The sequence below is a fragment of the Scardinius erythrophthalmus genome (genome assembly GCF_964197995.2).
Source record: "Scardinius erythrophthalmus genome assembly, chromosome: 11".
Lineage (NCBI taxonomy): Eukaryota > Metazoa > Chordata > Actinopteri > Cypriniformes > Leuciscidae > Scardinius > Scardinius erythrophthalmus.
In genome coordinates this window covers 21779721-21806282 of record NC_138231.1, presented here as the reverse complement: position 1 = coordinate 21806282, position 26562 = coordinate 21779721, and the positions used below count along the sequence as shown (strand labels likewise).

Genomic DNA, 26562 nt, shown 5'->3' with positions numbered 1-26562 from the left:
GTGTGTGTGGCGTGGGCGCGATTGAACAGTGGACACATAAAAACATACTCCGTCATTATACAGGACGACATTCAAAATGCAAAGTGTTAACTTATATTTGTGTACAGTCGCAATAAAACACAACATTGTGCTTTTGTAAAATAATTTCAAGCAATCCACCCCCCGAAAGGCGCTAATTTTAAAATGAAACTAAAATGCTCATGGCTGCACGGGCATTCATAACGGTGCGCATCCACGGCGAGGAACGAGCAGAACAGAGTGAACGTTTTTCAGTTAATTCCTACTTCCATAGGAATTCATTTGAAACGCTCGCTCAACCACTATCAATGTCAGTGTGGACGAACATATTTTACTTTCGTTTTTAAGTTGGCGATTCAAAAGCCCCCAGCGGTGTCACACGTCGATTAACCGGTGGTAAAATATTCTCACCATCACAAACCTAGTATATTTTTATGTAGATTCAATAGGCCTACCTGATTTTGAACACAAGAGGGCAGTATAGCCCTATGTATGACTTGACTTTTATGGGACTAAATAGTACAATTACTATTTTTAAACTTATACATAATTATTAAATTGAAAAAAAAAAGAATAAAATGGGTTTAGTTGTGATATTTCTATACTTTTATATAGAAATAAATGGTTTTTAATTACATTTTTAGAAGATGAGGCTTTTAGTGTTTCCTTTTTGTACATTATTTTAGTCCCTCACTATAGCAAAACCGTTTGAGATGTTTAATATCCGTTCACAATTTAGCATCTTTAATGTATTTTCATCATTTTGAAAAAGTTTGGTGTGAATAAAATAAACCAGTTAAGAAGAGTAGCTAAATACTCAGAGTCTGAAATATCCAAAAAATCCACATTCAAACCAAAATATCTGACTTCCTTTTGCTCTGAGCTAATAACTGTAAATTAGAAAGTTGTCCGGCTCGGTGAGACCAATATATATTCTGATTTTTGTAACTGTTGGTAAAACTAACCCCCCCACTTTTTTCAAAAGCATGTTGAAAGTGACACACTTCCTGCTGCCAGTTGGTGGCGCTATAACTTTGACACAATAGTTACATCCATCTGATCGGCCTCTTACCACGAACAGACTGCTGAAGTTTCATCAAGATCAGTTAATGTATGCAGAAGTTATAACACTTCATGTCTCTCTTTTCTTGCCATAAATTCGTTTCCTCGCCACGGCCAAACCGTTCAAGATATCAACAATCCGTCTGCAATTTAGCATCCTCAATGTCTTGACTTCATACACTCCGAGTTTGGTGGGGATGGAATTAAATCTCTAGGAGGAGTAGTTCACATTCCACAGCAAGCGTTTTCCAAACAACCCATAATAGCCGACTTCCTGTTGGGCTGGCGTAAAACTTGACAAAGGGAAAGTTGTTCGGCCCGATGAGATCTATATTTGTACCGAGTTTCATATTAATTCATGCAAGGGTGTTTGATATATGGACCAAGTTTTCAGACCCCGTTCAAGGGGGCGCTGTTGAGCCCCCCTGCCACGCCCGTTTCTGAAACTTTTCACATGTCTACTGGCTAATAAGTGTTATGTGTCTGTCGAGTTTCATCCAATTTCAAGCATGCTAAGAGTCTCAAAAGCATCCGAAAAAAATATTAAAGTTTGATACGTTGCCACGGCAACAGTATCTAAGATATCAATAATCCTTTCACAGGTCTACATCTGACGTGTGTCTACATTATACACATAAAGTTTGAAGCAAATGGGGTAAAACTAAGAGGGTGATTTCAAAGCATTTTGAAAGTGACAAACTTCCTGCTGCCAGTTGGTGGCGCTATAACTTTGACTCACAATAATTACATCCATCTGATCGGCCTTTTACCACGAACACATTGCTGAAGTTTCATCAAGATCAGTTAATGTATGCAGAAGTTATAACACATTTCCTGTGTCCCATTATTCGCCATAAATTTGTTTCCTCGCCACGGCCAAACCGTTCGAGATATCAAAAATCCTTTCGCAATTTAGCATCCTCAATGTCTTGACTTCATTCACACCGAGTTTGGTGGCGATCGGATGAATTCCCTAGGAGGAGTATTTCACATTCCATTGTATGCGTTTTCCAAACAACGTATAATAACCGACTTCCTGTTGGGCTGGTGTAAAACTTAGAGCACGAAAGTTGTTCGGCCCGATGAGATCTATATGTGTTCCGAGTTTCATATTATTACATGTAAGCGTGTCTGATTTATGGGCAAGTGTTCGGATCCCGTTCCAGGGGGCGCTGTCGAGGCCCCCTGCCACGCCCGGGTACCAGCTTCAGCCCGGCCCTGATGGCCGCGGGTTCTGACCTGTGTGCAAAATTTCAAGAGTTTTTGAGCATGTTAAGGGCCCCAAAAGTGCCCGAAAGGTTGACAAAATAATAATAATAATAATAAATATAGCTGCAAGCAGCGATTACGGGCCCAAGCCGGTGGCACCGCAACCCCCGGTGCCTTTAGTTACCTAAAGGCACCGGGGTGGCGGTACCGCCGGCTTTGGCCCTTCATCACTGCTCGCAGCTATATTTATATATATATATATATATATATATATATATATATATATATATATATATATAAAAGACCAAAAATATTACTTGACTTACCTTATTCTGATTTTATGATACACTCAAAATATTCCACAACAAATCCTTTAAATTTAATGTAAAAATAAAAATGAAAGAAAGCAGTGTTGGGCTCACGTAACCCTCTTGTTTCAACATTTGCGATGTATTTGGATGCTAAACTATTCTTTATTATAGGCTTTGTTCTTCACTCATGTTCCAATATCGATGGAAAAAATCATCCTCTTCACAAGCGCAAAAATGTGCTTGGAAACATCACAGTGGAGCGGTGCTTACTGTGAATGTATGAATTGTACTACTGACTATTTAGAGCAGTGTAATTTTTATATGTTAGGTTGACTATTTTATTATTATATTTTATGAAGGCTATAATGAACAGGCTGCGATGTCAAGATTACAATGCTGGAATGTGTGTGTGTGTGTGTGTGTGTGTGTGTGTGTGTGTGTGTGTGTGTGTGTGTGTGTGTGTGTGTGTGTGTGTGTGTGTGTGTGTGTGTGTGTGTGTGTCTGTGTGTGTGTGTGTGTGTGTTCATGTTTTTCTATCCCGGTTTGGACTTCAACCTGAATGCACACCGACTCATGGGGACTCGTGTCACAGTGGGGACCTAAATAGAGGTCCACATGGGTAAACAAGCTTATAAATCATACAGAATGAGGTTTTTTTGGAAATGTAAAAATGCAGAAAGTTTTCTGTGATAGGTAGGTTTAGGGCTAGGGTTAGTGTGAGGAGATAGAATATACAGTTTGTACAGTATAAAACCATTAAGTCTATGGAGAGTCCCAACAAAGATAGTAAACCGTGTGTGTGTGTGTGTGGCGTGGGTGCGATTGAAAAAAAAAAAACATACTCCGTCATTATACAGGACGACATTCAAACTGCAAAGTGTTAACTTATAATTGTGTACAGTTGCAATAAAACACAACATTGTGCTTTTGTAAAATAATTTCAAGCAATCCTCCCCCCAAAAGGTGCTAATTTTAAAATTAAACTAAAATGCTCATATTAGCTATTTAAAACGGTGCGCATCCACGGTGAGGAACGAGCAGAACAGAGTGAACGTTTTTCAGTTAATTCCTACTTCTATAGGAATTCATTTGAAACGCTCGCTCAACCACTATCAATGTCAGTGCGGACTAACATATTTTACTTTCGTTTTTAAGTTGGCAATTCAAAAGCCCCCAGCTGTGTCACACGTCGATTAATCGGTGGGAAAATATCCTCAGACACATACCTAATAAATGTATATTTAAATACATTATTGGCCTAGCTGGTAAAAAGTTTTATATATTATTTTGATGTCCTTTTGGACACAAGAGGGCAGTATAGCCCTATGTTTGCTTTTTTGTTTAACCAAATAGCACTAAATAGCCTGTTTTTAACTTTTTCATTCTTCTTGAATTGCAAAAACAGAATAAAATGGGTTTAGTTGTGATATTTGTTTACTTTTATATAGAAATAAATGGTATATAATTACATTTTTAGAAGATTTTTAGTGTTTCCTTTTTGGACATTACTTTAATCCCTCGCCATAGCAAAACCGTTTAAGATATTTATTATCCATTCACAATTTAGCATATGTAATGTATTTTCATCATGTTGAAAAAGTTTGGTGGGAATAAAATAAATAGTTTAAGAGGAGTGGCTAAAAATTCAGAGGCTGATTTAGCAAAAAAAATCCACATTCAGACCAAAATATCTGACTTCCTGATGGCTGGAGCTAATGAATGTAAATTAGAAAGTTGTCCGGCTTGATGAGAACAATATACAAACAATTTTTTTTTTACTGTAGTTAAAACTAACCCCCCCACTTTTGTCAAAAGCATGTTGAAAGTGACACACTTCCTGCTGCCAGTTGGTGGCGCTATAACTTTGACTCACAATAGCTACATCCATCTGATCGGCCTCTTACCACGAACACACTGCTGAAGTTTCATCAAGATCAGTTAATGTATGCAGAAGTTATTCCACTTCGTGTTTCTCTTTTCTCGCCATAAATTCGATTCCTCGCCACGGCCAAACCGTTCGAGATATCAAAAATCCGTCCGCAATTTAGCATCCTCAAAGTCTTGACTACATGCTGACTGAGTTTGGAGGTCATTGAATAAATTCTCTAGGAGGAGTACATCACATTCCACAGCAAGCTTTTTCCAAACAACCCATAATAGCCGACTTCCTGTTGGGCTGGCGTGAAACTTGACAGAGGGAAAGTTGTTCGGCCCGATGACATCTATATGTGTACCGAGTTTCATATTAATTCATGCAAGCGTGTTTGATATATGGACCAAGTTTTCAGACCCCGTTCAAGGGGGCGCTGTTGAGCCCCCCTGCCACGCCCGTTTCTGAAACTTTTCAATTGTCTACTGACTAATAAGTGTTATGTGTCTGTCGAGTTTCATCCAATTTCAAGCATGCTAAGAGTCTCAAACGCATCCGAAAAGAATATTAAAGTTTGATGCGTTGCCACGGCAACAGTATCTAAGATATCAATAATCCTTTCACAGGTCTACATCTGCCATGTGTCTACATTATACACATAAAGTTTGAAGCAAATCGGGTAAAACTAAGAGGGTGATTTCAAAGCATTTTGAAAGTGACAAACTTCCTGCTGCCAGTTGGTGGCGCTATAACTTTGACTCACAATAATTACATCCATCTGATCGGCCTTTTACCACGAACACATTGCTGAAGTTTCATCAAGATCAGTTAATGTATGCAGAAGTTATAACACACTTCCTGTGTCCCATTATTCGCCATAAATTCGTTTCCTCGCCACGGCCAAACCGTTCGAGATATAAAAAATCCGTTCGCAATTTAGCATCCTCAATGTCTTGACTTCATTCACACCGAGTTTGGTGGCGATCGGATGAATTCCCTAGGAGGAGTATTTCACATTCCATTGTATGCGTTTTCCAAACAACGTATAATAACCGACTTCCTGTTGGGCTGGTGTAAAACTTAGAGCACGAAAGTTGTTCGGCCCGATGAGATCTATATGTGTACTGAGTTTCATATTATTACATGCAAGCGTGTTTGATTTATGGACGAAGTTTTCAGACACCATTCCAGGGGGCGCTGTCGAGCCCCCGTGCCACGCCCGGGTACCAGCTTCAGTCCGGCCCTGATGGCCGCAGGTTCTGACGTGTGTGCAAAATTTCAAGAGTTTTTGAGCATGTTAAGGGCCCCAAAAGTGCCCGAAAGGTTGACAAAATAATAATAATAATAATAAATATAGCTGCGAGCAGCGATTGCGGGCCCAAGCCGGTGGCACCACCACCCTGGTGCCTTTAGTTACACTAAAGGCACCGGGGTGGCGGTGTCACCGGCTTGGGCCCTCCATCGCTGCTCGCAGCTATATTTATATATATATATATATATATTTATATATACGGTATATATATATATATATATATATATACACACACACTTCAAAAAATAAATAAAGGTGTACAAAAAGCTATATTTATATATATATATATACACACACACTTTAAAAAAAAATATATATATATATATATATATATATATATTTATTTATATATATATATATAATTACATTTTTTGGATGCTAAACATTTGTGTATTAAAGGCTTTGTACTTCACTCACGTTCCACTATTGAAGGGAAAAATTATCCTCTTCACATGCGCAAAAATGTGCTTGGAAACATCACAATGGAGCGGTGATTACTGTGAATAGTATGAATTGTACTACTGACTATTTAAACAGAGCAGTGTAATTTTTATATGTTAGGTTGACTATTTTATTATTATATTTTATTAAGGCTATTATGAACAGACTGCGATGTCAAGACTGCAATGCTGGAGTGTGTGTGTGTGTGTGTGTGTGTGTGTGTGTGTGTGTGTGTGTGTGTGTGTGTGTGTGTGTGTGTGTGTGTGTGTGTGTGTGTGTGTGTGTGTGTGTGTGTGTGTGTGTGTGTGTGTGTTCATGTTTTTCTATCCCGGTGGGGACTTCAACCTGAATGCACACAGACTCCTGGGGACTCGTGTCACAGTGGGGACCTAAATAGAGGTCCCCATGGGTAAACAAGCTTATAAACCATACAGAATGAGTTTTTTTGGATATGTAAAAATGCAGAAAGTTTTCTTTGATGGGTAGGTTTAGGGGTAGGGTTGGTGTTAGGAGATAGAATATACAGTTTGTACAGTATAAAAACCATTAAGTCTATGGAGAGTCCCCACAAAGATAGTAAACCGTGTGTGGCGTGGGCGCGATTGAACAGTGGACACATAAAAACATACTCCGTCATTATACAGGACGACATTCAAACTGCAAAGTTTTAACTTATATTTGTGTACAGTCGCAATAAAACACAACATTGAGCTTTTGTAAAATAATTTCAAGCAATCCACCCCCCGAAAGGCGCTAATTTTAAAATTAAACTAAAATGTTCACGGCTGCACAGGCATTCATAACAGTGCGCGTCCACGGCGAGGAACGAGCAGAACAGAGTGAACGTTTTTCAGATAATTCCTACTTCCATAGGAATTCATTTGAAACGCTCGCTCAACCACTATCAATGTCAGTGCGGACAAACATATATTACTTTCCTTTTTAAGTTAGCGATTCGAAAGCCCCCAGCGGTGTCACACGTCGATTAACCGGTGGTAAAATATTCTCACCGTCACATACCTAGTATATATTTTTATTTAGATACAATAGGCCTACCTGATTTTGAACACAAGAGGGCAGTATAGCCCTATGTATGACTTGACATTTATGGGACTAAAGAGTACAATTGCTATTTTTAAACGTATAAGTAATTCTTAAATTGAAAAAGAAAAAAGAATAAAATGGGTTTAGTTGTGATATTTGTATACTTTTATATAGAAATAAATGGTGTATAATTACATTATTAGAGGATGAGGCTTTTAGCGGTTCCTTTTTGTACATTACTTTAATCCCTCACTATATCAAAACCGTTTGAAATATTTAATATCCGTTCACAATTTAGCATCTTTAATGTATTTTCATCGTGTTGAAAAAGTTTGGTGTGAAAAAAATAAACCAGTTAGGAGTAGCTAAAAACTCAGAGTCTGAAATATCCCAAAAATCCACATTCAGACCTAAATATCTGACTTTCTGTTGGTCGGAGCTAATTACTTTAAATTAGAAAGTTGTCCGGCTCGATGAGACCAATGTACGTACTGATTTTTGTTACTGTATATACAACTACCCCCCCTCACTTTTGTCAAAAGCATTTTGAAAGTGACACACTTCCTGCTACCAGTTGGTGGCGCTATAACTTTGACTCACAATAGTTACATCCATCTGATCGGCCTCTTACCACGAACACATTGGTGAAGTTCCATCAAGATCAGTTAATGTGTGCAGAAGTTATAACACTTCGTGTTTCTCTTTTCTCGCCATAAATTCGTGTCCTCGCCACAGCCAAACCGTTCGAGATATCAAAAATCCGTCCGCAATTTAGCATCCTCAATGTCTTGACTTCACGCTGACCGAGTTTGGAGGCGATTGGATGAATTCTCTAGGATGAGTACATCAAATTCCACAGCATGCGTTTTTCAAACAACCCATAATAGCCGACTTCCTGTTGGGCGGAGCTAATAACTTAGAGTGCGGAAATTGTTCGGCCCGATGAGATCTATATGTGTACCGAGTTTCATATTAATTCATGCAAGCGTGTTTGATATATGGACCAAGTTTTCAGACCGTGTTCAAGGGGGCGCTGTTGAGCCCCCCTGCCACGCCCGGGTACCAGCTTCAGCCTGGCCCTGATGACCGTGGGTTCTGACCTGTGTGAAAAGTTTCAAGAGTTTTTGAGCACGTTAAGGGCCCCAAAAGCCCCTGAAACCTTGAAAAACAAAGATTAAATGGAACAGACAAATCCCCCCCACCCCCTCCACTCACACACACACACACACACAGAGAGAGAGAGAAAATTTTCCAGAAAATCCACATTCAAACCAAAATATCTGACTTCCTGTTGGTCTGAGCTAATGACAATAAATTAGAAAGTTGTCCGGCCTGATGAGAACAATATACATACCAAGTTTTGTGATTCTAGGAAAAACTAAGCCCCCATTTTTGGCTAAAGGTGGCGCTACTGAGCCATTCCACCACGCCCGTTTCTGAAACTTTGCACATGTCTACTGGATAATAAATGTGATGTGTCTGTCGAGTTTCATGCAATTTCAAGTATGTTAAGAGTCTTAAAAGCTTAAAAAAAGAATATTAAAGTTTGAAGCATTGCCACGGCAACAGTATCTAAGATATCAATAATCCTTTCACAGGTCTACATCTGCCGTGTGTCTACATTATACACATAAAGTTTGAAGCAAATCGGGTAAAAATAAGAGAGTGATTTCAAAGCATTTTGAAAGTGACAAACTTCCTGCTGCCAATTGGTGGCGCTATAACTTTGACTCACAATAGTCACATCCATGTCATCGGCCTCTTACAACGAACACACTGCTGAAGTTTCATCAAGATCAGTTAATGTATGCAGAAGTTATAACACACTTCCTGTTTCCATTATTCGCCATAAATTCGTTTCCTCGCCACGGCCAAACCGTTCGAGATATCAAAAATCCGTTCGCAATTTAGCATCCTCAATGTCTTGACTTCATGCTGACCGAGTTTGGAGGTGAATGGATGAATTCCCTAGGAGGAGTACATCAAATTCCACAGCATGCGTTTCCAAACAACCCATAATAGCCGACTTCCTGTTGGGCTGGCGTAAAAAGTAAAAGTACGAAAGTTGTTCGGCCCGATGAGATCTATATGTGTACTGAGTTTCCTATTATTACATGCAAGCGTGTCTGATTTATGGACCAAGTTTTCGGACCTCGTTCAAGGGGGCGCTGTTGAGCCCCCCTGCCACGCCCGGGTACCAGCTTCAGCTCAGCCCTGATGGCCGCGGGTTCTGACCCGTGTGCAAAGTTTCAAGAGTTTTCGAGCATGTTAAGGGCCCCAAAAGTGCCCGAAAGGTTGACAAAAAAATAATAATAATAAATAATCCTACCGAAAACAATAGGGCCTTCGCCCTTTCAGGGCTTGGGCCCTAATAAATAATCCTACCGGAAACAATAGGGCCTTCGCCCTTTCAGGGCTTGGGCCCTAATAATAAATAATCCTACCGAAAACAATAGGGCCTTCGCCCTTTCAGGGCTTGGGCCCTAATAATCCTACCGGAAACAATAGGGCCTTCGCCCTTTCAGGGCTTGGGCCCTAATAATAATAATAATAAATATAGCTGTAAGCAGCGATTATGGGCCCAAGCCGGTGGCACCGCCACCCCGGTGCCTTTAGTTACCTAAAGGCACCGGGGTGGCGGTGCCGCCGGCTTTGGCCCTTCATCGCTGCTTGCAGCTGTATATATATATATATATATATATATATATATATATATATATATATATATATATATATATATATATACAGGTCAGGCAAGTAAAATTCTCTGTGTCTTGTCCCTTATATATATATATATGTGTGTGTGTGTGTGTGTGTGTGTGTGTGTGTATAGATATATATATATATATATATATATATATATATATATATATATATATATATATATATATATATAAGGGATAAGACACAGAGAATTTTACTTGCCTGACCTGATTAGAACAACAAAAAATTAAATAAAAAGATAACTAGGGAATCACTAAATCATGAGAATTATTTTGATTATATGATACACTCAAATATTTCCACAACAAATCCTTTAAATGTAATGATATTCAGAACGGAACAAGAATAGAAAAATAACTATAAACAAGCAAAACGAAATAAGATAAAAAATAAATTCAAGCAATCCATGACATGACATGATTTATTTATTTTTTGGACTAAAACATTCTGGCTGTTTTTAAACTCAAACATAATTCTTAAAAAAAAAAAAAAAAAAAAATGGGTTTAGTTCTGATATTTGTATAATTTTATAGATAAATAAATGGTGTATAATTACACTTTTAGAAGATATCAGGCTTTTAGTGTTTCCTTTTTTGACATTACTTTAATCCCTCACTATAGCAAAACCGTTTGAGATTTTAGTTTTATATTTTATTAAGGCTATACTGAACAGGCTGCGATGTCTGTGTGTGTGTGTGTGTGTGTGTGTGTGTGTGTGTGTGTGTGTGTGTGTGTGTGTGTGTGTGTGTGTGTGTGTGTGTTTATTCTGAGATTATTCTGATTTTATTCCATTAATTATAAGTTGCAATAGTTGATAATAAATGTATTACTGATCAATGGTAACAAGGTTGCGCTGCTGAGGCTCGTGCAGCTTCTCCAGGAGAAATGTAAACAAGTAAGCGCAGCACACATAAAATAAACTCAGTTAACAACATAGGCCTAATGACTAAAAATTACAAATATGGAGGTTTTTTATATTTTATAACATATGATAGGCTACAGTTAAGCAACCTCGAGTCACTTGACGAGTGTCATTTCCTGAATAAATTAACAGTTGAGACTGTAACATACAACAGGTTAATAAACAGTTACAATAAAGTCACTTACATTTTAGATGCAGTATTGACTGTTTTTGTTCTGTTTCAGCAGCGAAAATAGTTAAACAAAGATCACAGCAGAACCATCACGCATCACGTGTTTTCTCATAACTGAACAATTCAGCATTTTTAACGAATCGGTTGACTCAACGTTTGAATGATCAATCCATAAACATCTGTCTTAATCATGATCGACTCATTCGAATGAATCGTTTGAACGAATGAATCAATGACTCGCTTATTAAGATGGATGCCTGGCGACACCTAATGGCGATTTAGTGTTGTTTAACCCTCTGGGGTCTGAGCTGTTTTTGGGGCCCTTGAGATGTTCTGACATGCCCTGACATTTGTGCTTTTTTCAGTTGCTTATAAACATATTAATGGCAAAGGTGTAAATTCACTCTATAAAGCACAAACAGGGCTACCATAATATGTGAGCCACGTGTATGTACATGTTTTCATTTTTGAGAGAATAATGTTTATGCATGGTTATTGAAAAAACTAAAAACTAAAATTTCTGAAATACGGCCACAAAACACATAGTAAATATGTGTCAATAAGACTTTTGAATAATGGATGTCCTCGCCTAGTGTTTTTTCTTCAAAATCATGTGAAAATAGTCTTGCTTTATCGTTCACATAAAACCATACATTGATTTAAATTGATGTAAAACAGGTTTTGCTTGGAAAGCCAATATGCGAGGAGGCGTGAACGAGGAGTGGTTTACAACTTAGAACACCCACTCTGCATAATGACTCTGCATAATTAGCCATTCATTCAGGTGTGACACTGACTGAGCCACAATGCAAGGACAAAGGATATTTAGAAGAAGACTTATATTGATCATTTAAGATTTTGCTTACATCTATCTTGTAAATATGTTTTGCCATTTTATTAAAAAGGTTACAATTACAACAATATTACAATTTCAACAATATTTCAAGTGTACTCTTTCTTTGTAAAAAAAGAAAATGATTATAGGCCTACATTTTATCTATGTATTCATTACTTTCATATTTCGCCTGACTGTAACGTTGTTTTCATGAAATATTAGGGCATATTGTTAATTTGCAGTTTAATACGTTGCTTATACAATTAGCCTACATTTTATTTCAACATATTTCAGTCGATTTTTACTCATCTCAGTATAGCAATACAGTTTGCTGAAACATCATCATTCATTCACACACGCGATTTAAATTTAAACTGTCTTTGCCAGCTGTGGTAAACAGCGCGCATCTCTGCCGTTCATTCATTCATAAACAGAAACCCACGTGAAGAAATTCACGTGAGAAGGAAAAAAACTTACTAGTATTCCTCAGCTCGCTCCTCGATATACCCGCACTTCTGGGGGAGATTTTCCATTATTATTCCTCACAGCTGCAAGACGGTGTAAACAAGTAATGATCTGAATAAACTTGTGTTTTCTCGCGCTGATATGGGGGCGTTCACAGGTTTGCGCGGATTGCCTCAGTCATTTGCGTTTGAATAGCGTGCGCTCTCCGTGGGCGGAGTCACATTACATCTGAATTAGATGTAATTAGCTTGACTGGAATCGCTCTCTTTTAATACAGATTTCACAAGATGAGAATATTTGTTTTTTATATAAATTACTTCATTAAAAAGAAGAGAATTCAAGCTTCATGCCTGTGTGACTGTATGCCTGTTTGACTGAGTATTCGTTGAGTTATTGTTCATTTTCGGACGCGTTTCAGAATGGACTACACGGGCAGAGAGAAGGCAGAACTCGCTTCGTGTTTATTTTTCTTTATTTGGCAAAAAGCACAGCACTTTGTTTTTATTGTGAGTATACACAAAAATAATACACATTTAACCCTCTGGGCTTCTTCGTATAATAGTCACACTTAGCTTCCTCCCGCCCGAAAACGGGCGAAGCCTTAAAATCTTACTTTACTTTTTCCCAGGATAACCAATCAAATATATTTTTGTTCTATAATGTTTTCTGATTATTATTTAGAATTTTTTGAATTTTTTATGATAGTTTGCATTAATTATATAATTTTTATTAGCTATTTTTTCCATTAGAATTAATATATATATTTTTATTTTATTTATTTTATTTTATTTTTCAATAAATGCAACATTTCACATCAAATTAGAGTGCAGGCCTAAAAAAAAAAAAATTTCAAGTGAGAAGAGCGCCACCTAGTGGCTTCAAAATTTATAAATTTGTGTCATGTCCTATAACCGCCTATAGGCGGCCTATAGCTTTTTTATTTATTTATTTGATTTATTCCCATTCGGAAAGAAAACAATTTATTACTAATCAACCACTGAATGGAATGGAACACAAATTATATATCATTTTAAAGCTTAGGATCTCAGCTTTTTAATGCATCTAATTACATTTATTAATTCCTAACGAGTGCTGAGTAATCCCTCTAAAACCAAGTGTACCGCCAGCAGGCGCCACCTAGCTGCGAAAATATTCATTACCATATTTTTCAAAAATCTTGCCTTGATTAACACAAAGTTGATGTCATTTGAAAGCTTAGAGTCTGAACTTTACAGTGAATGTATCCACTTTGAAAAACTCTTAAGTATTGCTGAGTAATTTGCTGATAAGTAGAATTTCTTTTTTTTCATAATCTATAAAATAATGTACTGCAATGTGTCAAAAACATCATACAGCTCATGAAACATTCTCAGATAATTGAAAATGGCACTTCATTTTTTACAGCATATTATTACAATTAAAATGAGCCCAAAATTAACATAATCGATTGCTTTTATGACAAGATATTCTTCATGGAGAAAACATTGCCCATGAGGGGGTGTCAAAGACTGTACAAAAAGGCTATCTCTTTTCAAAATGCTGTAATTTTTGATTCCTTTATCCAAAAATTATTATTTTTTTATCCAGATGCAGCTAACATGTAGGGGGACTTCACTAAAAAAGAATTTTCCTCCTACCTTATTTCCTTCCTGAGTTATTCCATGACAAATAAGAAAGATATGCAAAATCATAATAAAAATTATATATATATATTGTCTTTTATCCGCCGTTTCTTGGCAGGACAATGTCCAAATGTAATGTAATTTATATTTTCAAAAAATTTAAAAAGAGTTCTTTCAAATGATACCTACCTTTTGACTCTCCTTGCTATAGTTTTGGAGTTATTATGATTATATAATTTTTATATAGTTTGGGGCAAAATGTGCTGTTTCAGTCTTACCAGTTCATTTCTCTCTGTGTGTGTGTGTGTTTGTGTGTGTAGGTGTGTGTGTGTGGGGGGGAGGGTGTCTTTTTTGCACTCTTGATGTTTTAGAGTGTCACCCCTTCATTGCTGAACACTTTTTTTCAGCACAGTGGCTGATTTGTAGCTTGTACCACCAAAAGTTTCTCTGAGTTTTCCTATTTTTTCGTATTTCCCATTCATTTCCTATGTCGCCCGTTTTCGGGCGGGAGGAAGCTAAGTGTGACTTTTTTTTTTACGACCCTTTAACATATCAGAATCATCTCCTTGATTTTTTTGTGTGTTCATATAGGTAATAAAAGAAAAGTCACCAAGTTTCACCCCCATCCGATGAAGCAAAAAAATTAAACAATTCGAAACGTTCAAGTTTTCGCCCGTTTTCGGGCGAAGAAGCCCAGAGGGTTAACAGAATCGATTGATGTATGAAACTTGTTTTGTAAAATCAAATTCAAAAGAGTATTTCGGGTCTCAATTCAACTCATAAGGAAAAAAGCGAGCAGATCACGCCGGCGTGATCTCCGACCTCTGAGGGTTAAAAGCATCATTCTTTCCAACGTGTGTGTGATTTGTGTGTGCAACATTATCAATGTCCGTGCGGACGTCCGTAATTTTCTTTCACTTTTATATTAGCAATTTAAAAGCACCCGCTCGTGTCACACGTCAATTAACCGGTGGGAAAATATCCTCAGACACATACCTAATAAATGTATATTTAAATACAATATTGGCCTACCTGGTAAAAAGTTTTATATACTATTTTGATGTCCTTTTGGACACAAGAGGGCAGTATAGCCCTATGTATGACTTTTTTTTTTTTTTTTTTACTTAACTGTTTTTAATTTTAGAATAAAATTAGAATAAAATTCTTTTTAAAAACAGAATAAAATGGGTTTAGTTGTAATATTTGTATACTTTTATAAAGAAATAAATGGTATATAATTACATTTTTAGAAGATTTGAGGCTTTTAGTGTTTCCTTTTTGGACATTAATTTAATCCCTCGCCATAGCAAAACCATTTGAGATATTTATTATCCGTTCACAATTTAGCATATTTAATGTATTTTCATCATGTTGAAAAAGTTTGGTGGGAATAAAATAAATAGTTTAAGAGGAGTGGCTAAAAATTCAGAGGCTGATTTTGCCAAAAAATCCACATTCAGACCAAAATATCTGACTTCCTGATGGCCGAAGCTAATGAATGTAAATTAGAAAGTTGTCCGGCTTGATGAGAACAATATACAAACTATTTTTTTTTACTGTAGTTAAAACTAACCCCCCCACTTTTGTCAAAAGCATGTTGAAAGTGACACACTTCCTGCTGCCAGTTGGTGGCGCTATAACTTTGACTCACAATAGTTACATCCATCTGATCGGCCTCTTACCACGAACACACTGCTGAAGTTTCATCAAGATCAGTTAATGTATGCAGAAGTTATTCCACTTCGTGTTTCTCTTTTCTCGCCATAAATTCTATTCCTCGCCACGGCCAAACCGTTCGAGATATCAAAAATCCGTCCGCAATTTAGCATCCTCAAAGTCTTGACTACATGTACATTTGGAGGGGACACAGTGAATTTTCTAGGAGGAGTATTTCAAATTCCACAGCAAGCGTTTTCCAAACAACCCATAATAGCCGACTTCCTGTTGGGCTGGCGTAAAACTTAAGAGTGCGAAAGTTGTTCGGCCCGATGAGATCTATATGTGTACAGAGTTTCATATCAATTCATGCAAGCTAGTTTGATCTATGGACCAAGTTTTCGGATCCCATTCAAGGGGGCGCTGTTGAGCCCCCCTGCCACACCCGGGTAACAGCTTCAGCCCGGCCCTGATGGCCGCAGGTTCTGAACTGTGTGCAAAGTTTCAAGAGTTTTCGAGCACGTTAAGGGCCCCAAAAGCCCCTGAAACCTTGAAAAACAATTATAAAAGCAAATCTCTCCTAACAGACAAATCACCCACACCCCCCACACACACAGAGAGACACAGATACAGAGAGAGAGAGAGAGAGAGAGAGAGAGAGAGAGAGAGAATTCTCCAAAAAATTACATTCAAACCAAAATATCTGACTTCCTGTTGGTCGGAGCTAATAAGTGTAAATTAGAAAGTTGTCCGCCTCGATGAGATCAATATACATACCGATTTTTGTGATTCTAGGAAAAACTAAGCCCCCATTTTTGACTAAAGGTGGCGCTACTGAGCCCCTCACCACGCCCATTTCTGAAACTTTGCACGTCTACTAGATAATAAATGTGATGTGTCTGTCGAGTTTCATGCATTTTCAAGCATGTGAAGAGTCTCAAAAGCATCCGAAAAGAATATTGAAGTTTGATGCGTTGCCACGGCAACAGTATCTAAGATTTCAATAATGCTTTCACAGGTCTACATCTGCCGTGTGTCTACATTATACACATAAAGTTTGAAGCAAATCGGGTAAATATAAGAGGGTGATTTCAAAGGATTTTGAAAGTGACACACTTCCTGCTGCCTGATGGTGGCGCTATAACTTTGACTCAGAATTGTCACATCCATGTGATCGGCCTTTTACCATGAACACACTGCTGAAGTTTCATCAAGATCAGATAATGTATGCTGAAGTTATAATAGACTTCCTGTGTACCTTATTCGCCATAAATTTGTTTCCTCGCCACGGCCAAACCGTTCGAGATATCAAAAATCCTTCCGCAATTTAGCATCCTCAATGTCTTGTCTTCATGCACACCGAGTTTGGTTGCGATTGGACGAATTTTCTAGGAGTATTTCAAATTCCAGAGGATGCGTTTTTCAAACAACCCATAATAGTTGACTTCCTTTTGGGCTTTTGTAAAACTTAGAGTGTGAAAGTTGTTCGGCCTGATGAGATATATATGTGTACCGAGTTTCATATTATTATATGCAAGCGTGTTTGATTTATGGACCAAGTTTTTGGACACCATTCCAGGGGGCGCTGTCGAGCCCCACTGCCACGCCCGGGTACCAGCTTCAGTCCGGCCCTGATGGCCGCGGGTTCTGACGTGTGTGCAAAATTTCAAGAGTTTTTGAGAATGTTAATGGCCCCAAAAGTGCCCGAAAGGCAAAAAAAAAAAAAATCCTTACGAAAACAATAGTGCCTTCGCCCTTTCAGGGCTTGGGCCCTAATAATCCTACCGGAAACAATAGGGCCTTCGCCCTTTCAGGGCTTGGGCCCAAATAATCCTACCGAAAACAATAGGGCCTTCGCCCTTTCAGGGCTTGGGCCCTAATAAATAACCCTACCGAAACAATAGGGCCTTCGCCCTTTCAGGGCTTGGGCCCTAATAATAATGATCCTAACGAAAACAATAGGGCCTTCGCCCTTTCAGGGCTTGGGCCCTAATAAATAATCCTACTGAAAACAATAGGGCCTTCGCCCTTTCAGGGTTTGGGCCCTAATAAATAATCCTACTGAAAACAATAGGGCCTTCGCCCTTTCAGGGCTTGGGCCCTAATAATCCTAACGAAAACAATAGGGCTTTCGCCCTAATAATGCAATGGGGGAATATTTGTGGGTCCTGATAATGCCAAATGTTTTATATTACAAGTAAAAAGAGGCCTACATTATTTAAATATATCTAGACAGTGACAAAGTGCAAACATATTCGTCTAAAATAATTCTGTATTTCAGCTTCAGAATCATCAATATTTTTATTCTGGTGTCACTGTTGTCCTGTGCATTGGGTTTCCAGCACCAAGTCCAAGCCTATTAATTTACACACACAATGTAATACCAAATTTAGCATTTTTTTAAACCTTTTATCATATGTCTTGGAGTATCGCAATAATATTGTATCATGAATTCAGTATCGTGATATTGAATTGTGACTTGTGGGTATCATTACACCTCTAGTATTTATTAAAAGTACGACAGAAAAAAAAAACACACAGCAACAAGTAATTGAATGTTAACATTCATGTATTTACAGATTAATGAAGTAAAAGTAAAAAGTAAAAAGCTCATAGTACAATGTTGAATTCACTGATAAAGTTTTAAATAACTCTTTATTAAATAATTATTAAATAACTGCCAATTTATGAGCACAATTTACTGAAAAATAGCCATGTTTGAAATCTCAATTCATACAGGATTAACTTTAACCAAGGAGGGCGGAGCTTAGCGCTGGCTCATTTGCCCAATCCCAGTGCAATCTGATACTTTGAGGAAGTATCATAAAGGTCAGTTTTTGTATCTATAAAAACAGCCCCTCAGCAGTTATGCAGCCTTCTCATTTCCCAGGGTTTTTAGTTCTCATACTGCTGATGAGTTATCAGAGGAAAACCGCGATAGTCGCAGACTGGGCACAATGCATGGTTGACAAAAAAGGATTTGACTGAACCACAGGGGCCAGCTCACACATACTCCTCTTTTCGGGGATCAGGCAGGTTTAGCCCCACACACCTGCGGCATCCATTGCTGTTTGGCTCGACTCAACGAAAACAAGATGGTCATGGAGTTTAGGCACGGATATCTGGACCAAGGGCACTTGGATTTGGTTGGGGCCGCAAGAGAGAGAGCACTACTGTGAATGTCAGCTGTTATGGTTAATTTCTTTCGTTTCGCATCCTGTCTGCTCTAAGTGTGGAATTTTGTGCTGGAGACATTTTTAGAGAGCATTAACAGCTGAGAAAGAGGGTGGCCCTTCACATTTGTTTACAAGAATGAACTCCTGTAAGCAAATGCAGAGAACGCTGCAATCTAGCTGAGCTAGAGGCTTAATGCAGTGTGGAAGTGTTTACTATGTAATGGAGCTTAGCCCAAAGAACATTTCCTCCTATCTCCTCTCTGCAAATCAAATACAGTCCCCTAAGACAAGCACACAATGTTTGAGCTGAATTAAAACACTGTGAAAATGATCATAGCTAATGTGCGATTAAAGTATTTACTGAGACATGTCGGGGTCCTCTGTGGTGCTGTCTATGTGCCTGTGGTTTTAGTAGATGCCTTCATCTTGATCAAATCATCTGAAGCCAATAAATTCACCCATTTAGCTCAGGACGAACTAGGGAATCAGTGAAATGTGATAAACAAAGCAAAATTAGTTTCAACTGTTAAACTAATTTATACAAGGTTTTTGTAGGTTTAGTAAAAATTGACCACTTATTTTGAGTCATTACATTGCTCTGCTCACCAGATAATCAGTAACAGTATCAACCATTGAAAAACCCCATACTGATTAACTGCATAATACAATAATCTCTCTCATGTCCTACATGCATACAAATTTAAATGCACTCTTTTTTGATGGATCTGTTAGAGACATCTCACAGATATGTTTTCTGTCTTGTAAGGATGCTAATTTGTGGAATTCCCAGTCTTTACTGTCATTTATGTTGAGCGAACGGCTGTTGGTTAATGCAATGATTTCTGCAGAATATTTCTGTTCTAAATTGGCCGAATGCATTCAGGATTAGCATTATGTTCAAGTGGTCATAAGATCAACGAGGTCTTTATCTCTGTATTGAGATTGAGGTTTGGTTGATTCGAGTTGATATCCCACAGCCTTTAGCCCATGGATTTCTCAATATCCTGTAACCCTGTTCTCAGCCCTCCTGATCCAAGCTTGCAGTGCTGTGATTCTACTTTCCCTAAATGCAACTTGTTAAAAAACATGATTTCACCTTGCAGTGAAAAAAAAAAATAGTTTTCCTCCTTTTCCTGAAATACACCATCCCCTGCTTTGTGCTGTCAAACTACTAACAATAGATTTACAAAAGAAAACTAATAATGGTGTTATTAGTTGTGAAGGTGGTGACGATACAGTGTCCCTCCTCTGTTTGGCTTCACTATGTGTTTTCTGATTATTTCAATCTTGATAGTGTGAGAGAATTTTTTTCAGTTATTCATTTGTATTACTTATACTGTACATGTATACATGTGCATACATGTATATCGTCTGGTTTGTCTATATTTATATATGTATTTATATTTATATGTGTATATTTATATATGTTCTATATTGATTCCTGTTTAGTTTTTTTTTTAGTTTTTTTCTTGATTAGCTTGATCAATATTTGATAGCTTTGATAGCTTTATATACAAGTATTTATTTATACAGATAATTTTTATTAAGAAAAAAAAAGATGCTAATTTTTATTCACCACTATCTACTCCAAACATTCAAAATCAGTTAAAATTGTTGTCATTATTTTTCCCAGTGGAAATCTGACTCCTAAATTGTTTAAATCTAAATCTGCCATTAAAACTGCATGGGACAGAAGTTGCAGCTTAGGGTCAGTATGAGTGTCAGTCTTGAGTTCTATATGATCTGGTAGATGGGCATGTATATGCTCATTGTTTGTATATCCCCATCCCTTCCTTACAGCCCAAAGCTCTATTGCCGCCCGACCGCTTCGTACCGCCCTTACATGGACATGGCAACTGACGTACACGTTCACTTCCATCTATGTCATTTCCTACCTAGTCTGTTCATAGGCCCCTCCCTTGCGCTCTCTCTCTCTCTCTCTCTCTCTCTCTCTCTCTCTCTCTCTCTCTCTCTCTCTCTCTCTCTCTCTTCTTATAGCAACAGTACAGTATGTACAGTCATTCTATTGTTTAAGAATTCATGTTAAAAAGAAAATATGTATCTGTAGATACTTCAAAGTTAAATTATCTTAAAAAAATGTACAGTTTTCTTTTGTAGAGAAAATGATTTATTTATCAAAAGAAAGAACAAATGAGCAGAATGGTGAAGTTATTTTTCATGTCATGGTGTGAATGTATGTGTCGTTGCCTCCCTGTATCATCTTGTCTAAGAAAAAATATTATATATAAAATTAGAGGATAAATTGATTGCCTAATTAAATTTTTAAAGATTAACCATACTTATTCCCAAGCATTCTTACACAACTTTCTTTTGTAAATTTTTTTCTTCCTGCCAAAATCATGCGGGCAATTTGTTGATGTAAGTCACAGAACTGTTGGTATGCTTCCACCTTTTGATGAATTGTTTAATAGGCTTATTATTTTTTAGAATAATTTTCTTTTTTTATGTGCTTACTACTCTCTTTTTGACTGTGCATTTGGTTTGCGAATGTTTCTAGTGATTTGCTCTAACCATTAACCAGTTGTTTGCATTGCTTTTCATTTTTCTTTTTTTTCCTTTCCTTTTGTTTCTTTTGGTCTGTTGTTTGAGACCTGTGTTGCCTTATAGTGCCCTATGTTTGTAATCAGCGAAGCCACCTTGGCATAAGTTTGAGCAGATTCAATCAACATCTGGATGTATCCCTTGTAACAATAAAAAAAGGAAAAAATCTTCAAGAAATGTACAATAGAAAAACATGTGCCTTCATGAAAAACAACCAGGTTTTATTTGTAAAAACATTGGGCCTTATTGTAAATTGTTAAAAAATCCATTAACCATGTGAGCTGAATGCGTCAGTTTACTTAAGAATGGTTTTACGTTTTAACTTAAAAATTTTTTTTATTTTTTTTTTAAATTGCATGAAGCCCAATGTGTGTATGTAATGTTTTCAACAATTAAAATATCACCCTCAATGTGAATCGTGTGAATCAAACCTATAGTATGACATTAAGTGTTCACATATGAGACAAAACATTCAGGTGTTGTTGAACTGTCTTGTGACTTGTGCCATTGTGGCAATTTCATAAGAACTGTCAAAAGGCAATTGGCTTTCATCTCAAGTGTGACATACTTGAAAGAGAAAAGTAATAAAGTGATTTCCTCTACAGTCTTGATAAGCCGCTCAGAAAATTAGAAATCTCAATACAATAATGGTATTTTTTGGGAGTGTTCCATATATTACGCTCTTCATTGGTCTTATGTTTGTTGATCCAACATGATGCTTACACGTAATTTTCCTAAATGAATTTACAACGTGAGCAGTCAGATCAGCTCAGTTTTTTACTTTCACCTCTACACTTCTCAAGGTGTAGCAAAATTAAAGACTATGTTCATTAGTTTAACTTGTTTCGGACACTCCAAGTGGCAGGGGCACAGTAATTGTGAGTAATAGGTGTTATGTAGAGGTCAGTTAAATACGCCATAAAGAAAGCTCAAGACCCTGCATGTCCCTACAAGCCTTTTGATAAATGTACCTGGCATTTTCACATTTCTGTTCTTTCTTTCTGTTCTTTCTTGGTTTGTTTTGGCCAAGAGTGTTTTTTGTCATATTCCTTTCCAAATATTCTTGCTTTGCTTTAATTGGTCATGTACAATTGCCTGTTTAGTAAGCAGCCGAACTTGAATGGACACTAATTTCCTTTCTTCTTCTTCTGCTTCCCAGGAGGGGAGTTAGTCATCCCCGTTCTAGTCGAGGATCCCATAGACATTCCCCCTGTTTCCACTCGAGCCCCTTTCATCCCCCTTCCCCCGACCCTTCACCCCATCCTCACCATTATTAAGACCACAAAAGAGTCCCTGTCAATTGCCACCGAGGCGGGGGTACCTTGCTTGTCGCACCAAGGCAGCGATGATTGTGATGATGATGATGGTGATGATGATGATGGTGATGGCTTGGTGATTTCGGGGTTTGGCTCTGGGGAGGCCTTCGACTCTAGCCTCCCCCCTACTGACGATGAAGATTTTTACACCACCTTCTCCCTGGTAACAGATAAGATCTTGACCACGTCGACTTACGAAGGTGGCTACAAAGCTCTCGCACCCAAGTGGGAAGTAAAGGACTTTAAACCTAGCAAGGCCTCTGAGGCGGGCAGGACTACGGCCATCCCCCCTCTGCCTGACCTCAGGAGCTCGTCCCCCGTCATGCCCGAAGCCGCTCCTAAAATCCCCGCCGGGAAAATGAACAACCGTGAGATCAAACCCCAACCGGACATAGTGCTGCTCCCTCTCCCCACATCTTTGGACATGGACGGCACCAAACCGAAGGGGCCGTACATCACGCAGCCCATGTTGCGTACCATCCCTAGCGCCCTGCCCACCGAGCCGGGTATCAGGAGAGTGCCCCCTGGTGCCTCGGAGGTAATACGCGAGTCCAGCAGCACTACGGGCATGGTGGTCGGGATCATCTCTGCTGCCGCCCTGTGCATCCTCATCCTTCTCTATGCCATGTACAAATACAGGAACAGGGACGAGGGCTCCTATCAGGTAGATGAAACACGGAACTACATTAGCAATTCGGCACAGAATAATGGCATGGTAGTGAAAGACAAACAGCCCAGCACTAAGAGTGCCAGCAACAAGAGACCCAAAGACAAGGACAAGGAGTACTATGTATAAAACGAAATCCAAATGACAAAATACAAAGAAAAAAAAACTTGAACAGGAAACCGTGATATTACACACAAAAAAGTCCTTTAAAAACTCAAACTCACTGAGTCAAAATGAACCCATTTCCAAGCTCTGTGATCTGAAGCACACTTAAGCGTACGGTAAGCGTATAGGGAGAAGGCAAATAGGACTCTGGGGGCCTTGATACCTTATTTTCTGTCTGGTTGTGGGACAATGCCAGTGTAAAATATCTCATTGTTACATTGTTATCCCTCAAGTGACTTTCTAAGGTACAAAATACTTGGTGTAAAAAAAAAGACAAAAGGAGAAAAAAAAGCAACCCTTGTCCATTGTAACCCTGTACAAATCAACGCAGATCATGGGTAATGGTCATGATTTTGGGCATGCATGTGATGTGTGTGATGTAGTACTGATATCTTTGCAAAGAGGAGATCTAGAGGAAGTTGTTTTGAAGATGCAAAGTGGGAAAATTTGCCATAAAACAGTACTTTTCTAACCCAAGCAGGAGAAGAAATGTTCCATTAAACAAATGTTTTTTTTTGTTTGTTTTTTTTTGCATACTCATTTTTCCTTTGTTTCTGCTTTTATTTCTCATCCTTTTCTCTTCCAGTGTCCATCAAGTACTAACTTGCTTTAATATTCGTATTCTGATTGAGCTCTGCCATGTATAAACAGATTAAACTGAAAAAAAAATCCATCTATTACAAATGGAAAACGAGACATTCTACATTAAATTTGCGATTCTCCTTTCAGTTTTGACTGCTTAAGTCATTTGCTACACACGTCTCAATTATGGAGCAACTGTGAGCGAAGTAATCTGTTGTCTGAAGGAGGGCTGAAATATGATTTGCGGAAGATGAATTCAATGTGAATGAGTGTATATTTCATGTTGTCACAGTCAACTGTGTCAAACAATAAATATGTTTACATATTTTATTACATCATAGATGTGGTACATTGTAGCTCATTATTGTACATAACATTTGATTTTGAAATTTGCATACTCTATCTGTACCAACTGAACAAACATCTAGTTTATTGTGGCTCATACAGTAAAGTCCAAAAGTCTGAGCCCACATTGAAAATCTGTAAAACTTTCAAAACATTATATAAGCCTGGAAATGAGCAGAAGTACATGTACTGTAACAAAGTAATGGTGTGATGTACAATGAAGAAGAAATAGGTTGCTAATCAATAAGCTAATTTGTCCAACTCCAAATGTGACAATGGATCTGATTTTTTCCACTGATGTGCACAAATTGCGCTGGATAACATGGATCAGCTGGTCAAACTTGTGGAGTCCAGGCTGCTATGGGGTAAACCAAAAGGGGGACATACCAAAAACAAAGACAATTAAAGCTGCAAGCAGCATTTATCGGGGTTCAAGCAATTAAGGCCTTTAAGCACATAGGCATTTAAGACATTAAGATGTATTTAGAAAGCTTTTAACCACTGAAATAATAGATGGAAAAGTCCATTTACAGCCAATACAGGCAATTTACCATAGGAAATATATGGTTTTCAAAGCTTTTTAACAGTTATAGCGCCACCTATTGTCCGATCTCCATAAAATTTGGCATGCTTGTTAATGATGTTATGTCAGATATGCTCACCAATTTTTGTGAAGTTCTGAGTTTTCATTTAGGATTTATAGGCTTTTTAATGTATTTTGCCACGCCCATTTTATAAATTACCCTATTACAGCCACCCAAATGCAAAAGTTCAACTTTTTTTTGATAATTATTGATCTAGAGAGTCCAGAGAATTGTCCTAGACTGGTCTGGTTCCGATCGGGCGAAAAACCTAGGACTAGTTCGCAAAAGTAGGTTTTAAACATATTCATGAATAATTAATGAATAGTTTGATTGACAGCAATGGTTCTTGAGGCAAAGTTGTTCAGGATGAGGAGATCTATCAAATGATATGCATATTGTGTGGATATTTGTAACACCACGTGATTACAGAGCCGTAAAACTCGTTAGCGCCAACTAGTGGCCGATTTCTTTCAAAATTCTTACAGACCTCTAGAGCCATGAGACGAACATGCCCATCGAGTTTCGTTCCGATCGGCCTCCGTTAACCTTGTCTAATCGGTGCTCAACTTTATTGGCCAATGGCGGCCATGTTTTTTGAGATACACCAATGTCCTCATAGACATACATGGCACCTTGGACCAAGACACTGCATACCAATTTTCAAGTCAATCGGACTAACGGTCAGGTGGTTATAGCCTGTTTTATGTTTTTTTCATGTTATAGCGCCACCATGAGGCCAATCGTCGCGATTTTTTTACTGTGACCCCAGATTGAACTCTTACACATGTGTACCAAGTTTGGTGAAGATACCTCATTTACTTCGGGAGTTATAGCCATTTTAGTAAAATAGGCCCCTCCCACAACATACGTTTTGCCGCCCCTTAGCGACCGTGAATCGAAATTTCAACTTTTTTTGATAATTATTGATATTCAGACTCCAGAGAACATTTCTGCACTGGTTTGGTTCCAATCGGGCAAAAAACCAGGGACTAGTTCGCAAAAGTAGGTTTTTGACAAAATTCAAAATGGCGGAAAATCTATCATGGCGGAAATGAAATCAGAGATATACGTTTTGTTCGTCAGGCATCCAGCTTTCCAATGATATAAGACACTTGAGTCTACGACATACGGTCTAGGAGTTATGAGCAGTTTCGCGCTTTTGGTTGTTATAGCGCCACCTATGGGCCAATCGGGGTCATAATCTCTGAACCTTTCCTCGATTTTTGTACTACCATCTGGCAAAGTTTCAAAGTTCCAGCTCTTACGGTTTGGGCTGCACGATGCGTTTTACGGCAGAATAATAATAATAATTAAAGCTGCAAGCAGCATTTATCGGGGTTCAAGCATTTAAGGCCTTTAAGCACATAAGCATTTAAGACATTAAGATTTATTTAGAAAGCTTTTAACCACTGAAATAATAGATGAAAAAGTCCATTTACAGCCAATACAGGCAATTTACCATAGGAAATATGTGTTTTTTAAAGCTTTTTAACAGTTATAGC

General features: G+C 38.0%; 1 protein-coding gene across 1 annotated transcript in view; it reads left to right on the top strand.

The window, feature by feature from the left end:
• The window catches only part of nrxn3b (neurexin 3b), a gene marked incomplete at its 5' end in the record, with an annotated part of 546227 nt that extends 522697 nt beyond the window's left edge, over window positions 1-23530 (top strand). Inside the window, one exon of the mRNA XM_081377757.1 lies at window positions 22561-23530. Coding sequence (XP_081233883.1) covers window positions 22561-23513 — 953 coding nt within the window. The 3' untranslated portion in view covers window positions 23514-23530. The remainder of the gene's footprint in view (window positions 1-22560) is intronic.
• Between the last annotated feature and the right edge of the window lie 3032 nt (window positions 23531-26562).